At 51.5% G+C, this 16,351-nt stretch overlaps 2 protein-coding genes across 2 annotated transcripts; one reads left to right on the top strand and one right to left on the bottom strand.

Annotated features, from left to right (window-relative positions):
- Window positions 1-6,549: 6,549 nt before the first annotated feature.
- On the bottom strand, window positions 6,550-7,308 carry UHO2_03481 (uncharacterized protein; the record flags this gene model as incomplete). The annotated part of the gene is made up of 1 exon (XM_041554087.1): window positions 6,550-7,308. One exon carries the CDS (start codon window positions 7,306-7,308, stop codon window positions 6,550-6,552), a length of 759 nt encoding a protein of 252 aa, XP_041410021.1.
- A 3,931-nt stretch (window positions 7,309-11,239) lies between these two features.
- On the top strand, window positions 11,240-12,769 carry UHO2_03480 (uncharacterized protein; the record flags this gene model as incomplete). The annotated part of the gene is made up of 2 exons (XM_041554086.1): window positions 11,240-12,272; window positions 12,303-12,769. 2 exons carry the CDS (start codon window positions 11,240-11,242, stop codon window positions 12,767-12,769), a joined length of 1,500 nt encoding a protein of 499 aa, XP_041410020.1.
- Window positions 12,770-16,351: the final 3,582 nt, after the last annotated feature.

Raw genomic sequence — 16,351 nt, 5'->3', positions numbered from 1 at the left:
TTTTAACTGTCCCCCTCGCCATCTGAGGAGGCAAGGCTGGACTTTGAGTGGGTCGAGGCATTGAGTGAAATTGGGTTGTGACTGGGGGAAGCCTGGCAAGCAAAACCCAGTCTTTGGCAGGTGGTGGTAATTAAATGTCAGCTTACAGGCTTGGTTGAGAAATCAGCAGCATTATTGAGGGTTTTGACATATTTGATATCCACTTCCTTCTCTTGGACTGAGAATTGGAGGAAGTGATATTGAGTGTCAATGTGCTTGAGCTTGGTGTCATGGGCCTAGGTGCGCAGAACGAGGAAAGACCGAAATCCATATGAAGGTAGCACAGGAATCATGGAATCGGGTAGATTGGAGGAGCTGTGACAAAGTTCACCGAGATCGGTAGTAGAATCAGCTCTATGGCAGATCACAGCAAAATTGGCACAAGCATCATCAATATCACGAATCCCACCAGAACCTGCAGCAAGCAAGATTGTGTGGCAGATTCCATGGGGATCGGTAGTAAGGATGTCCATACGACGATTCACATGTGAGAGGGACTGAGCTCAGCAACACGCAGTCAGTTACCACTCAGGGGCCCACAGGACAGGAGTAGAAGAGAACCGTCGCTGGTCAAAGGAAGGAGATCTGTGTATGGGACACTGGCGAAAGGGACATGAAGAGGAGGAGCAGTGTCGATGAAGTCGACACAGCTCAGGAAAGACAGGAGGGACAAGGCTTGAAATGGAGAAGGTGCCTCCTTGGAGTTCCCTGTGCAGTACTCGACAAGGAGGGTACCCTCTGGAGAGAGGGAGCAGGGGCAGTGTCACTGGTGACGCTGCGAAGAGGTATATAGTCCTACCTCCTCGTCACAAATGGTCGAGTGGAGGCTCATCCACTCTACACTCATCAACCATACTAGTATTACTTCAAGCAATAAGTATCATTAGTACACAGTCAGCATAGAAGTAATCAACAGATTGCTCCTCAACGAAGCGCATGTGTTGTATCACCATTTCCTGGCGTCCGAAGGTGGTTCATAGCAACCAGCAGTCCGGATAACAATAGAACCAAAGGCAGACATCCACTGCGGCCCGGGGATCACTTCAAGCATTAGCCAACACACTGGACACTTGTGTCGGTGTCATCAACCCATACTCACACCAGACCATTGGTGTCAACATCAAGCTCATTTAGAGTTGTATCATAGTCTGATCGTTAGGGTTACAAGGGGGTTCCATTTTTAAATCGAGTAGGGTTGCTTAATCAAAGTTGTAGTACTACCCAAACTATGCATGTTTCATTATCCAACCCTACTCCAGTTGAGTAATAAAATTTTCCGATACAGCTTGGTGAAGTTGGGCCTGGTATGAGTCAGGTCATTGAAATATTGATATTTTTGACATGCACCCATAATAAAAGTTGTTGCTCTATACACCAATAAGAGTGTCCTAGACTGTCATGATGATAGACCAACTTGTTGTGGAGCTGCGGCCAACTTTGCATTTTTGAAATTTTGGCCAAAGCTGCAAGGGTCCCCCCTTGGAGGGGTGGGATATGGACCACCTCAGATCTTTATGCTACCTTAATGAACATTGTAGACACATGCTAGGAGATGATGGATACAGAGTTTCAGACAGGAGTGAAGTCTGGTCATTGAGATATGGTGACTTGTGTTGGCCAACTCTAACCCTACTTGGTGACATGTGACAGTCATGACCAGCAGAGGTTGTTGGCTATTTACAAGGGTGTTTCTTTGGGCTTTGTGAGGAGTGCTATGTACATACAGTCTGGTCAGTCAGATCACAAGCTCAGGATCTCATAGTGGTTGCCACCCAGGTGGATGAGCCCCTGGTATGGTCCACCAGCTCCACCTGGGTAGGTGGTGTGGAGGTCATGCTGGTCAGAGTACACCCACAGGCTGCAGTGGTGTGCCTCTGCAAGTCCCAGAAGGGCGAGCTCATCTCCCCAGGTGCCTTCCTTGGCCATCTGGTCCAGCCAGGCACCAGGTCCAAGGTGACCACTACCCTCTGCAGCAAAGGTGGCCACCAAGTATGGTTGGCTATGCAGCCACTCCACTGCATCTTTCCTGACCTCCATGTGGTGGTCCTGAGTACCATAGACATGGTAGCTGACAGCCCTAAAAAGACAGTTACCATCTGGCTTGATTGTGGTGGACTGCTTGACCCTAGCCCTAGCCGGTGTGTCTTGCTTGCGGGCAACGCACAATTGCGCTCCGCCAAATTCGAAATTCACGCGACTGCGTTGACCCCCAACACACTCGAAATTTACTCTGCTCAAGTGCTGCAACGCAAACAAATTTATTTTCGCTGGAGCAGCGCAAATTGAGCAACGCACAGCTGGAGCAACGCACTCACAGCTGGAGCAACGCACACTCTGCTGGAGCAACGCAATCTGAGCAGCGCACAGCTCAAGAGCAACACACAGCTCAAGAGCAATGCACAGCTCAAGAGCAACACACAGCTCAAGAGCAACGCACAGCTGGAGCAACGCAATCTGAGAAGCGCAATCTCATCAGCGAACTGCTGGACAGCGCACACTCTGTCGGAGCAGCACAATTGAGAGCAGCGCAATTGAGAGGAGCGCAATCGAGAGGAGCGCAATCGAGAGGAGCGCTCACTCTGCTGGAGCAGCACAATCGACATGAGCGCAATCAAGACGAACGCAATCGACAGGAGCGCAATCGACAAAAGTGCAATCAACAGCAGCTCAATCGACAGGAGCACAATCAAGACGAGTGCAAGCGACAGGAGCGAGCACTCTGCTGCAGCAGCGCAATCGAGAGGAGCGCAATCACGAGCAGAGCAGGAGAGAGGAGCGCAATCGACAGGAGAGCAATCGAGAGACCAGCAGCTGAGAGGAGCGCAATCGACAGGAGTGCATTCGACAGGAGCTCAATCAAGAGCAGCGCAATTGACAGGAACTCAATTGAGAGCAGAGCAATCGACAGGAGCTCATTCGACAAGAGCACAATCAACAGGAGCTCAATCGACTGGAGCGCTCACTCTGCTGCAGCAGCACAATCTAGAGGAGCTCGATCGAGAGCAGTGCACACTGTGCTGGAGCAGCACAATCAAGAGGAGTGCACTGCTGGACAGCGCTCACTCTGCTGGAGGAGCACAAGTCGAAGGAGCACAAGACTAACCGTCATTTCAAACCCGATCTAACATTTGGAGCATGTTGACCGACATTTTTGACATCAAATACAATCTAACATTCTTGAGACGCATCTAACATTTTGTGACCTCTATTTTGACCTAATATTTTCGCACCTTTTGTTAAATATGTGTTCTTTGTTTCGATCAAGTATTTTGCGCACATTACTGATACTTTGAAATCATTGTTTCGATCTAACCTTTTTGGCATGTGACCTGTGTTATGTAACCCCTTTTTGATCTAACATCTACCACCCGTGACTGATATTTTCCTCGTGCCTCACAGCTAGCAGCGCACTGCTGGACAGCGTAATTAAGAGGAGCACACTGCTTGACAGTGCACACTCTGTCGCAGAAGCACAACTCAGAGCAGCGCAATCGAAAGCAGAGCAAGAGAGAGGAGCGCAATCGACAGGAGCGCAATCAAGAGGAGTGCAATCGACAAAAGCACAGTCGACAGGAGCGCAATCGAGAGATGAGCAGCAGAGAGGAGCGCAATCGACAGGAGTGCAAGAAAGAGCAGAGCAAGAGAGAGGAGCGCAATTGAGAGCAGAGCAATCGACAGGAGCGCAATCGACAGGAGCTCAATTGAGAGCAGAGCAGGAGAGAGGAGCGCAATGGAGAGCAGAGCAATCGACAGGAGTCAATCAAGAGGAGCGCAAGAGAGAGGAGTGCAATTAACAGGAGCGCGATCGAAAGTAGAGCAGGAGAGAGGAGCGTAATGAACACGAGCGCAAGAGAGAGGATCGCAATCGACAGGAGCGCCTGCTCTGCTGGAGCAGCACAATCGACATGAGTGCAATCGAGAGCAGAGCAAGAGAGAGGAGTGCAATCGAAAAGAGGGCAATCAAGAGGAGCGCAATTGACAGGAGCGCAACTGAGATCAGAGCATTCGAGAGGAGCGCTCACTCTGCTGGAGCAGAACAATCAAGAGCAGCACAATCGAAAGGAACTCTATCAAGAGGAGCGCAATCAACAGGAGCACATTGGAGAGGAGCATAATGGAGAGGAGCGCAATCAAGAGAAGAGCAGCAGAGAGGAGCTCAATCGACAGGAGCGCAATTGAGAGGAGAGCAGGAGAGAGGAGCTATATCGACAGGAGCCCAATCAAGAGGAGCTCGATCGACAGGAGACCAATCGACAGGAGCGCAATCGACCGGAGACCCATCGACAGGAGCGCAATCGACAGGACAGCAATCAATAGGAGCGCAATCGAGAGCAGAGCAGTAGAGAGGAGCTCTATCGACAAGAGCGCAATCGACAGAAGTGCAATCGAGAGGAGCTCAATCGAGAGCAGAGCAAGAGAGAGGAGCGCAATTGACAGGAGTGCAATCGACAGGAGTGCAAGAGAAAGAAGCGCAAGAGAGAGGTGAGCAATCGACAGGAGCACAATCAAAAGGAGCGCAATCGACAGGAGCACAATCAAGAGGAGTGCAATCGACAGGAGCGAGCACTCTGCTGCAGCAGCGCAATCGAGAGGAGCGCAATCGACAGGAGCTCACTCGAGAGCATAGGAAGAGAGAGGAGCGCAATTGATAACAGCACGGAGCTCAATCAAGAGCAGCACAATGGATAGGAGCGCAATCGAGAGCAGAGCAATGGACAGGAGCGCAATCAAGAGGAGCGCAATGGACAGGAGCGCAATCGAGTGAAGAGCAGCAGAGAGGAGCGCAATCAAGAGGAGCGCAATCAAGAGGATCACAATCAAGAGGAGCGCAATCAAGAGGAGTGCTATCAAGAGAAGAGCAATCGACAGTAGCGCAATCAAAAGCAGAACAATTGACAGGAGCGCTGTAGAGAGGAGCGCAATCGAGAGCAGAGGCGGAGAGAGGAGCGCTCCACTGCTGGAGCAGCACAATTCAGAGGAGCTCAATTGACAGGAGCGCAATTGAGAGGAGCGCAATTAAGAGGAGCGCAATCGAGAGATGAGCAGCAGTGAGGAGCGCAATTGACAGGAGTGCTCACTCTGCTGCAGCAGTGCAATCAACAGGAGTGCAATCGACAGGAGCGCAATCAAAGCGAGTGCAATTAAGAGGATCGCAATCGACAGGAGGGCTCACTCTGCTGGAGAAGCCCAATCAAAGGAGCAAACACTCTGCTAGAGCAGCGCAATTGACAGGAGCGCAAATCGAGCGCAATTAAGAGGAGCGCAATTTGACAGGAGTGCAATCGACAGGAGCTCAATTAAGAGGAGCGCAATTGACTGGAGCACAACTGAGAGATGAGCAGCAGAGAGGAGCGCAATCGAGAGCAGAGCAAGAGACAGGAGCGCAATCGACAGGAGCTCAATCGACAGGCATGGAATCGAGAGCAGAGCAGGAGAGAGGAGCGCAATCGACAGTAGCGCAAGAGAGAGCAGAGCGAGAGAGAGGAGTGCAATTGAGAGGAGAGCAAGAGAGTGGAGCTCAATCGACAGGAGCACAAGAGAGAGCAGAACGAGAGAGAGGAGCGCAATTAAGGGTTACAAGGGGGCCCCCTTGAGAGTTTTGATGATCCAATGGTACCATTGGAAAGCTCTTTCAAAATGGTATATGTTCAGAAAATTTTGGGTGGAACTGATGGTGCATTTTGGTGCAGTGGAGGAAAATGTATGTCTATGTGATGACTATGGCTGGTGGTGATGATGAGGAGGCAAAACTCATGGAATATTTTGGTGGTGTTAGGTGCTCTATAGGGGTACTAGGGGGTATGCAAAGGGTTAGGGTTAGGGTTAGGGTTAGGGTTAGGGTTACAAGGGTGTTCCCGGCGAGACCCTTGGAAACATGAAATCTGTACTAATGAGATATGTAGGGATACCCTAGGACTATGTGTATGCAAAGTCTCACGGTACCCTGTTCCGCGGTGGCTGAGATATGGGCCATCAAAGTTTGGTCACTAGGTTTGAACTTTGGTGAACCTAGGTAAACTTCAATGAAGCTGGGTAAACTTCAATGAACTGGGGTAAACTTCAATGAACCTAGGAAAACTTCAATGAACCTAGGTTAACATGAATGAACCTAGGTAAATGTTGATGAAGCCAGGCAAATGTTGGTGAAGCTAGGTAAACTTTGATGAAGCTAGGCAAACTTTGTTAAGCCTTGGTAAACCCCAGTACATCTATGTTCAATGTACCTCAACCTCTGTGAACCCCAGCAAAGCCTGGTTGAACCCACACTCACCACAGGTAAACTTGATGAACCTATGTGAAGCCACATGAAGTTAGGTGAACCTCACTTGAAGTTTGGCCAAGTTCAAAGAACCTAGGTACAAGTTTGGTCAACATAGGTAAAGGTACTTCATTGTGAGGAAAAACCCCCAGTACCCTGGTGGCACTGAGGATGAAAAAAACCTCAGACAAAGTTTGAGGTACTACAAAGCTGGGCCAGAGGAACTATATACAGGATCAAGCAGGGTCAACCTAGGCTGAAGAGGAGGAAGGTACCTTGAACAGAAGTTCATAGTGGTTGCCAGTATAGTATAGTGCCTTCCAACCAAGGGGCCCCTCAACTTTGCTAAGTTCAAAGTAGGTTCTGTCTGGGTTGACAATGACCAAGCTAAGCTTGTAGATGGTTGCAGCTGCTGACAAGGTAGCATCATCTCCCCAGTAACCAGGGTTAGCCATACTTGCAAGGTAGGTAGCTGGGGATCTGGTACTTGAGAAAGCATGCTGCCTTGGTTGATCTGCTACCAACATAACTTCAATGAGGTCTGGATGAAGTTGAAGGTACTCCACCACCTCCCTTCTGACCCTGGGATGGTACTTCTGGTGACCATAAACCAACTTGGAAACAGCTCTGAACTGGCAACTACCATCTCCCTTGATGTAACCTTGGGTTACAAGGTACTTGGAGCTACCTTGAAGTTCATGGAAGAGCTCCAAAGGTCCAATTTCCCTGGTATCAGGTAGGTTGTACTTCTCCAAGTCCGAGTCCAAGTTGGTTCCAACCTGGGTTGAACTGGGGAATGGTTCCTCCACAAGGTAGCAGAACTTGGTCCACTGGAACTTGTACTTGGCAAACAGTAGCTTACCAAGTTCCAACTTTGTGGGACAGGACCCTATGGTTAGGTTCTTGCCATCTTCACCCTGTACAACTGCTCTGTATTTGGTTCCTCTCTTGAATATCTTGGTACACCGAAGTAGCTCCTTAAGGTGACTATCTTCCAACAGTGGGTCCATGAAGTTCAAGGTAGTTTGAACTTGGACATCCAAGGCTGAGTCAATGTCACCCTGGGTTGGAACCCAGGTCCACCAAGGTCCAAGTTCATGTTCCCACCTATTGGTCCTGGTACCCTGGTTCCAACCAAGGGCATTGAATAGGTCCTGAAGTATATACCTACGTACCTTCCCAGCTTTACCTTGGTCCCTACCCCTAGCCCTAGCCGGTGTGTCTTGCTTGCGGGCAACGCACAATTGCGCTCCGCCAAATTCGAAATTCACGCGACTGCGTTGACCCCCAACGCACTCGAAATTTACACTGCTCAAGTGCTGCAACGCAAACAAATTTATTTTCGCTGGAGCAGCGCAAATTGAGCAACGCACAGCTGGAGCAACGCACTCACAGCTGGAGCAACGCACACTCTGCTGGAGCAACACAATCTGAGCAGCGCACAGCTCGAGAGCAATGCACTGTTCGAGAGCAACGCACAGCTCAAGAGCAATGCACAGCTGGAGCAACGCAATCTGAGAAGCGCAATCTCATCAGCGAACTGCTGGACAGCGCACACTCTGTTGGAGCAGCACAATTGAGAGCAGCACAATTGAGAGCAGCGCAATTGAGAGCAGCGCAATCGAGAGGAGCGCTCACTCTGCTGGAGCAGCACAATCAACATGAGCGCAATCAAGACGAACGCAATTGACAGGAGCGCAATCGACAAAAGTGCAATCAACAGCAGCTCAATCGACAGGAGCACAATCAAGAGGAGTGCAAGCGACAGGAGCGAGCACTCTGCTGCAGCACCGCAATCGAGAGGAGCGCAATCACAAGCAGAGCAGGAGAGAGGAGCACAATCGACAGTAGCGCAAGAGAGAGCAGAGCGAGAGAGAGGAGCGCAATTGAGAGGAGTGCAATCGAGAGGAGAGCAACCGAGAGGAGCGCAATCGGGAGCAGAGCAGCAGAGAGGAGCGCAATCAAGAGGAGCGCTCACTCTGCTGCAGCAGCGCATTCGACAGGAGCTCAATCAAGAGCAGCGCAATCGAGAGGAGAGCAACCGAGAGGAGCGCAATCGGGAGCAGAGCAGCAGAGAGGAGCGCAATCAAGAGGAGCGCTCACTCTGCTGCAGCAGCACAATCTAGAGGAGCGCACTGCTGGACAGCGTAATTAAGAGGAGCGCACTGCTTGACAGTGCACACTCTGTTGCAGAAGCACAACTCAGAGCAGCGCAATCGAAAGCAGAGCAAGAGAGAGGAGCGCAATCGACAGGAGCGCAGGAGAGAGCAGAGCAGCTGAGAGGAGCTCTATCAACAAGAGCACAATCGACAGGAGAGCAATCGACAGGAGAGCAATCAACAGGAGCGCAGGATGGAGGAGGTCTATCGACAGGAGCACAATCGATAGGAGCGCAATCAACAGGATTGCAATGGAGAGGAGCGCTAGAGAGAGCAGAACAAGAGAGAGGAGCTCAATCGACAGGAGCTCTCACTTTGCTGCAGCAGCGCAAATGAGAGGAGTGCAACCAAGAGGACCACAATCGACAGGAGCTCACTCGAGAGCAGAGCAGGAGAGAGCAGCGCATTCGACAGGAGCACAATCGACAGGAGCACAATCAACAGGAGCACAATCAACAGGAGCACAATCAACAGGAGCACAATCGACAGGAGCTCAATCAAGACGAGTGCAACCGAGAGGAGCGCAATCGAGAGGAGCGCAATCGACAGGAGCGCAATTCGAAGCAGCTAACACTCTGCTGGAGCAGCGCAATCGAGTGCAGAGCAAGAGAGAGCAGAGCTATCGACAGGAGCGCAGGAGAGAGGAGCTCTACCGACAGGAGCGCAAGAGAGAGGAGTGCAATCGAGAGGAGCGCAATTGAGAGCAGCGCTCACTCTGCTGTAGCAGCGCAATCGAGAGGAGCGCAATCGAGAGGAGTGCTCACTCAGCTGGAGCAGCACAATCGACAGGAGCGCAATCAAGAGGATAGCAATCGACAGGAACTCTATCGACAGGAGTGCAATTGACAGGAGTGCAAGAGAGAGCAGAGCAAGGGAGAGGAGCGCAATTGAGAGCAGAGCAATCGACAGGAGCGCAAACGACAGGAGCTCAATTGAGAGCAGAGCAGGAGAGAGGAGCGCAATGGAGAGCAGAGCAATCGACAGGAGTCAATCAAGAGGAGCGCAATCAAGAGGAGCGCAAGAGAGAGGAGTGCAATTAACAGGAGCGCAATCGAAAGTAGAGCAGGAGAGAGGAGCGCAATCAACACGAGCGCAAGAGAGAGGATCCCAATCGACAGAAGAGTAGCAGAGAGGAGCTCTAGCGACAGGAGCATAAGCAACAGGAGCGCAATCGACAGGAGTTCTATCGACAGGAGTTCTATCGACAGGAGCGCAATCGACAGGAGAGCAATCGACAGGAGAGCAATTGACAGGAGCGCAATCGAGAGCAGAGCAGGAGAGAGGAGGTCTATTGACAGGAGCGCAGTCGACAGGAGTGCAATCGACAGGAGCTCAATCGACAGGAGAGCAATCGACCGGAGACCCATCGACAGGAGCGCAATCGACAGGAGAGCAATCTACAGGAGCGCAATCAAGAGGAGCGCAATCGACAGGATCTCATTGGAGAGGAGCGCAATTGACAGGAGCGCAATCGAGTGAAGAGCAGCAGAGAGGAGCGCAATCAAGAGGAGCGCAATCAAGAGGATCACAATTAAGAGGAGCGCAATCAAGAGGAGCGCTATCAAGAGAAGAGCAATCGACAGTAGCACAATCGAAAGCAGAACAATCGACAGGAGCGCTGTAGAGAGGAGCGCAATCGAGAGCAGAGAAGGAGAGAGGAGCGCTCCACTGCTGGAGCAGCACAATTCAGAGGAGCTCAATCGACAGGAGTGCAATTGAGAGGAGCACAATTAAGAGGAGCGCAATGAAGAGGAGCGCAATGAAGAGGAGCGCAATCGAGAGATGAGCAGCAGTGAGGAGCGCAATCGACAGGAGTGCAATCGACAGGAGCGCAATCGACAGGAGCTCAATCAAGAGGAGCTCGATCGACAGGAGAGCAATCGAGAGAAGAGCAGCAGAGAGAAGTGCAATCGACAGGAGCTCATTGGAGAGGAGCGCAATCAACAGAAGCGCAATCAAGAGGAGTGAAAATGACAGGAGCTCAATCAACAGGAGCTCAACGAAGAGGAGTGCAAGAGAGAGGAGCGCAAACGAGAGGAGTGCTCGCTCTGCTGGAGCAGCACAATGGACAGGAGCGCAAATGAGAGGAGCGCAATTCGAAGCAGCGAACACTATGCTGGAGGAGCGCAAAAAAGAGTGCAATCGACAGGAGCTCATTCGACAAGAGCACAATCGACAGGAGCTCAATCGACTGGAGCGCTCACTCTGCTGCAGCAGCACAATCTAGAGGAGCTCGATCGAGAGCAGTGCACACTTTGCTGGAGCAGCACAATCAAGAGGAGTGCACTGCTGGACAGCACTCACTCTGCTGGAGGAGCACAAGTCGAAGGAGCACAAGACTAACTGTCATTTCAAACCCGATCTAACATTTGGAGCACATGGACCGACATTTATTTTTGACTTGAAATACAATCTAACATTACCAAGACACATCTGGAATTATGTGACCTCTATTTTGACCCAATATTTTCGCACCCTTTGTTAAATAGTTGAAGTAGATAAAGCTACACAAAGCGTAGAGACAGTGAAGGTAGTGCTTACGGCCGAGTAAAAGGCCTGAGCATCTTAGCATGGACCACATGTGTCACAACCTACTCAAGACAAATGCTTTGTTATGTTCCGCAGTCAATGCGGCTCTCTGCTGCTCTTCTTTTGTATATATATAGACTCCTTCTCTCTCCTCGCTCTCTCGCTCTCTCCCTCTTACCATCATCAACAAAACTCCTCAACTCCAACTACTGACAAATGACTTTAACTGATTAAGAGTCTGAAACTCAACGCAATGCCGCCATCAACAAGAGCTGGACAGATGGGAAGGGGCGATGATGATCAAACAACCACAGGCAACAGACAGGAGGAAGGATGGCTCATGCAGGTAGTCAGGATCCTCCAGCTGGCGAACCCAGCACTAACGGCCGAGGAAGCGATCGTGCGAGCTATGGGCCTCATCAGCATTAGCAACCAGACCCTGCGCAGGGAGACTGAGAAGATCCCCAAGGAGGTGTCGAGCGCCATTGTGCACATCAAAAAGCTCAGCGACAGCAACTGGCACACTTGGGAACCTACCTTCATTGACTGCCTCCAAAGAGTACATAATGCGAAGGAGATACTGTATGGCACGGTGGCGCCTGGAAACGAGGAATACGACGAAGACTTGGATAAAGCCCTCATGGGCCTCATCCATGCCTGCTGCGACAACAGTCCAGACAGCTGTATCGACACCTACACCATCAGGGGAGCGGATGAAGAAGTCCAGCTCGGTAGCACACTCTATGCCAAACTCAAGAAGGCACTAACACTGAATGACGCTGTAAAGCGAGCAGGACTGCAGGATCGTATTCACACAGTGCGCTTGCACAATCGAGACGTTGTCAGGCTAGGCAAGGAACTTGATTCGATCTGGAACAATGCAGCATGCCTGGGAAAGCATTTTGACGAGGACCTCAAGAAATCAACTCTCTATCGCTGCACGGCCCAAGATTGGTTCTATGCCAATGCCGTTGACGCACTGAAGATGGCCAGACCAGACTGTAAGTATGATGAAGCCTACCATGCACTCGCCAAGAAACAGCAGGATGGTGAGGTCACTGGCCATATTAGAGGAGCAGCAAGGGTGGCCACAAGCATGGAACAGGGGAGCACCAACCAGGCAGAGCAAGGACCCAGGGGCAGGCACAATCCTCACAACCCCTCGGCCCCCCCAAAGTGCTATGCTTGTGGAGGACCTAATCACATTGCTCGGAACTGTACAAACACCAACAATAACCCCACACCAAGTAGGGACGGACCCACCACCAATCCAGCACAAGAAGCGAGTCGGTAGGAACTCGGGTGCACCCTCCTAGCGATCAGCGGGGATGAGCAACCAACATCGGACACCTGGATTGTTGATTCGGGTGCAATGCACCACATGGTGAATGATGAAAGAATGCTGCTCACCTCGACGCGCAAGGACAGTCAGATCTGTATGGCTGGAAATGAAAGGCTTCAAGTGAAGGCCATAGGAGATGCCTCCCTTCGGGTTGGCGATGTAACCATTCAGCTATTGGATGTGCTCTATGTGCCGAAACTTAATTCTAATTTATTATCAGTACAAGGCTTGATCGAGAATGGTGCATGGGTAACTTTCGATGAGTTTGGAACCATCATTAAGCAAAATGACAGCACACAAATACAATACAAGAGGAACAGAAGAAAAGGGTGGTTCGAAGTACAGGGAAAGGCACTAGCCCTAGCCCTAGCCGGTGTGTCTTGCTTGCAGGCAACGCACAATTGCGCTCCGCCAAAATCGAAATTCACGCGACTGCGTTGACCCCCAACGCACTCGAAATTTACACTGCTCAAGTGCCGCAATGCAAACAAATTTATTTTTGCTGGAGCAGCGCAAATTGAGCAACGCACAGCTGGAGCAACGCACACTCTGCTGGAGCAACGCAATCTGAGCAGCGCACAGCTCGAGAGCAACGCACTGTTCGAGAGCAACGCACAGCTCAAGAGCAACACACAGCTCAAGAGCAACGCACAGCTGGAGCAACGCAATCTGAGAAGCGCAATCTCATCAGCGAACTGCTGGACAGCGCACACTCTGTCGGAGCAGCACAATTGAGAGCAGCGCAATTGAGAGGAGCGCAATCGAGAGGAGCGCTCACTCTGCTGGAGCAGCACAATCGACATGAGCGCAATCAAGACGAACGCAATCGACAGGAGCGCAATCGAGAGGAGACCAATCGACAGGAGTGCAATCGACCGGAGACCCATCGACAGGAGCGCAATTGACAGGAGAGCAATCTACAGGAGCGCAATCGAGAGCAGAGCAGTAGAGAGGAGCTCTATCAACAAGAGCGCAATCGACAGAAGTGCAATCGAGAGGAGCTCAATCGAGAGCAGAGCAAGAGAGAGGAGCGCAATTGACAGGAGTTCAATTGACAGGAGTGCAAGAGAAAGAAGCGCAAGAGAGAGGTGAGCAATCGACAGAAGCACAATCAAAAGGAGCGCAATCGACAGGAGCACAATAAAGAGGAGTGCAATCAACAGGAGCGAGCACTCTGCTGCAGCAGCGCAATCGAGAGGAGCGCAATCACGAGCAGAGCAGGAGAGAGGAGCACAATCGACAGTAGCACAAGAGAGAGCAGAGCAGGAGAGAGCAGCGCATTCGAAAGTAGCGCAAGAGAGAGCAGAGCGAGAGAGAGGAGCGTAATCGACAGGAGAGCAATCTAGAGACGAGCAGCAGAGAGGAGCGCAATCGACAGGAGTGCATTCGACAGGAGCACAATCGAAAGGAGCTCAATGGACAGGAGCTCAATGGACAGGAGAGCAATCGACAGGAGAGCAATCGACAGGAGCTCACTCGAGAGCAGAGCAGGAGAGAGGAGCGCAATCGACAGTAGCGCAAGAGAGAGCAGAGCGAGAGAGAGGAGCGCAATTGAGAGGAGCGCAATCTAGAGACGAGCAGCAGAGAGGAGCGCAATCGACAGGAGTGCATTCGACAGGAGCACAATCGAAAGGAGCTCAATGGACAGGAGCTCAATGGACAGGAGAGCAATCGACAGGAGAGCAATCGACAGGAGCTCACTCAAGAGCAGAGCAGGAGAGAGGAGCGCAATCGAAAGGAGCGCAATCGAGCACAGAGCAATCGAGAGGAGCGCAATCGACAGCAGTGCAAACGAGAGGAGCGCAATCGCGAGCAGAGCAATCGAGAGGAGCGCAATCGCGAGCAGAGCAATCGAGAGGAGCGCAATCGACAGCAGCGCAATCGACAGGACCGCTCATTCTGCTGGAGCAGCACAATCTGGAGCAGCGCAATCGACAGGAGAGCAAGCGACAGGAGCGCAAGAGAGAGGAGAGCAATCAACAGGAGCGCAAGAGAGGAGTGAAATCGACAGGAGCTCGATTGAGAGAAGAACACTATGCTGGAGGAGCGCAATCGAGAGAAGAGCAGGAGAGAGTAGCTCTATTGACAGGAGTGCAATCAACAGGTGGGCAATCGACAGGAGTGCAATCAAGAGCAGAGCAAGAGAGAGTAGCGCAATCAAGAGCAGCGCGAGAGAGAGCAGAACGATCGACAGGAGCGCAATCGAGAGCAGCGCAATTGAGAGGAGTGCATTTGAGAGGAGCTCACACTCTGCTGGAGCAGCACAATCTGGAGGAGCTCTATCGACAGGAGCGCTCACTCTGCTGGAGAAGCACAATCGAAGGAGCAAACACTCTGCTAGAGCAGCGCAATCGACAGGAGCGCAAATCGAGCGCAATTAAGAGGAGCACAATCGACAGGAGTGCAATCGACAGGAACTCAATCAAGAGCAGTGCAATCGAGAGGAGCTCAATCGAGAGAAGCGCACACTCTGCTGGAGAAGCACAATCGACAGGAGCGCAAATCGAGCGCAATTAAGAGGAGCGCAATCGACAGGAGTGCAATCGACAGGAGCTCAATCAAGAGCAGCGCAATCGACAGGAGCTCAATCGAGAGCAGAGCATTCGACAGGAGCACTCACTCTGCTGCAGCAGAGTAATCGACAGGAGCGCAATCAAGAGAAGAGCAATTGGCAGGAGCTCTATCGACAGGAGTGCAATCGACAGGAGCGCAATCAACAGGAGCGCAATTGACAGGAGCTGATTGGAGAGAAGCGCAATCCACAGGAGCGCAATCGAGAAACGAGCAGCAGAGAGGAGCGCAATCGACAGGAGTGCATTCGACAGGAGCTCAATCAAGAGCAGCGCAATTGACAGGAACTCAATCGAGAGCAGAGCAATCGACAGGAGCGCATTCTAGAGAAGGGCAGCAGAGAGGAGCGCTCACTCTGCTGGAGTAGCACAATCGAAAGGAGCGCAATGTCAGGGGTCTTGCGCCTGAAACCCAGATCAGTCTGTCGAGATACTCGGTGACTATCAAACTGTGCGACAGCTATTGTCTCGGTATCGGTGACTATCAAGTTGTGCGGTGACAGCGGGTGGCGTTCGTGGTATATACTATCGTAGGTTTCGGCTGACCTCTGTGGACACTCCGTTCAGGGGTAGCTCGGCACGATCAATATCAACGTTGAAGGTTATGGGGATACCAGGGTCTGGTGTTGGTGTTGATGATGATGAGGTTGTTGGTGAATGTCGATGAGATTGGTGGTGAGGTTGGTCGCGTCAACACGAGTGTCCAGTGTGCTGACTAATGCTGAGTGATCCCCGGACCGCAGTGGACTACTGCCTTCGGTTCTATCTATATCCGGACCGCTACCTGCTATAGGCGCCTACGGATTGTCAGGTAGTGGTGATACAACACACGCACTACGATGAGGAGCAATCTTGATGGATTGCTGCTATGCTGACTGCTAACTAATGAGTACTTGTGTTCTAAGTATTGACTAGTTATATGGTGAGTAGAGTGGATGGGGATCCACTCGACCTATGATGATGAGAAAGCATGGTTATATACCTCTTCACAGTATCGCCAGCGATGCTGCTCCTGCTCTCTCTCCAGAGAGTGCCTTCTTCATCGAGTACTGCTCAGGAGCCTCTCCTGCTTGGCACCCCTGTGCCTCTTGAGCTGCGTCGACTCCTTCGACACTGCTCCTCCTCCTCATGAGCTATGTCGACTCCTTCGACACTGCTCCTCTTCCTCATGAATTGTGTCGACTCCATCGACACTGCTCCTCCTCCTCATGAGCTGTGTCGACTCCATCGACACTGCTCCTCCTCCTTCATGACGTGCTTGGACCCCCTTGCATACAGGCCGGTCCTTCATGACGTGCTTGGACCTCCTTGCATACAGGCCGGTCCTCCATGACGTGCTTGGACCTCCTTGCATACAGGCCGGTCAAGTTGCTCTCCCACTACGCCTGCTACTAGTACCAGCTAGGCCTCCGGCCCCTTGGTACTCTATGCTCCCCTTCTATGAACCTCCATG

The sequence above is a fragment of the Ustilago hordei genome, assembly GCF_900519145.1.
Source record: "Ustilago hordei strain Uho2 genome assembly, contig: UHO2_contig_06, whole genome shotgun sequence".
Classification (NCBI taxonomy): domain Eukaryota; kingdom Fungi; phylum Basidiomycota; class Ustilaginomycetes; order Ustilaginales; family Ustilaginaceae; genus Ustilago; species Ustilago hordei.
This window is presented reverse-complemented; position numbering and strand designations above follow the sequence as displayed.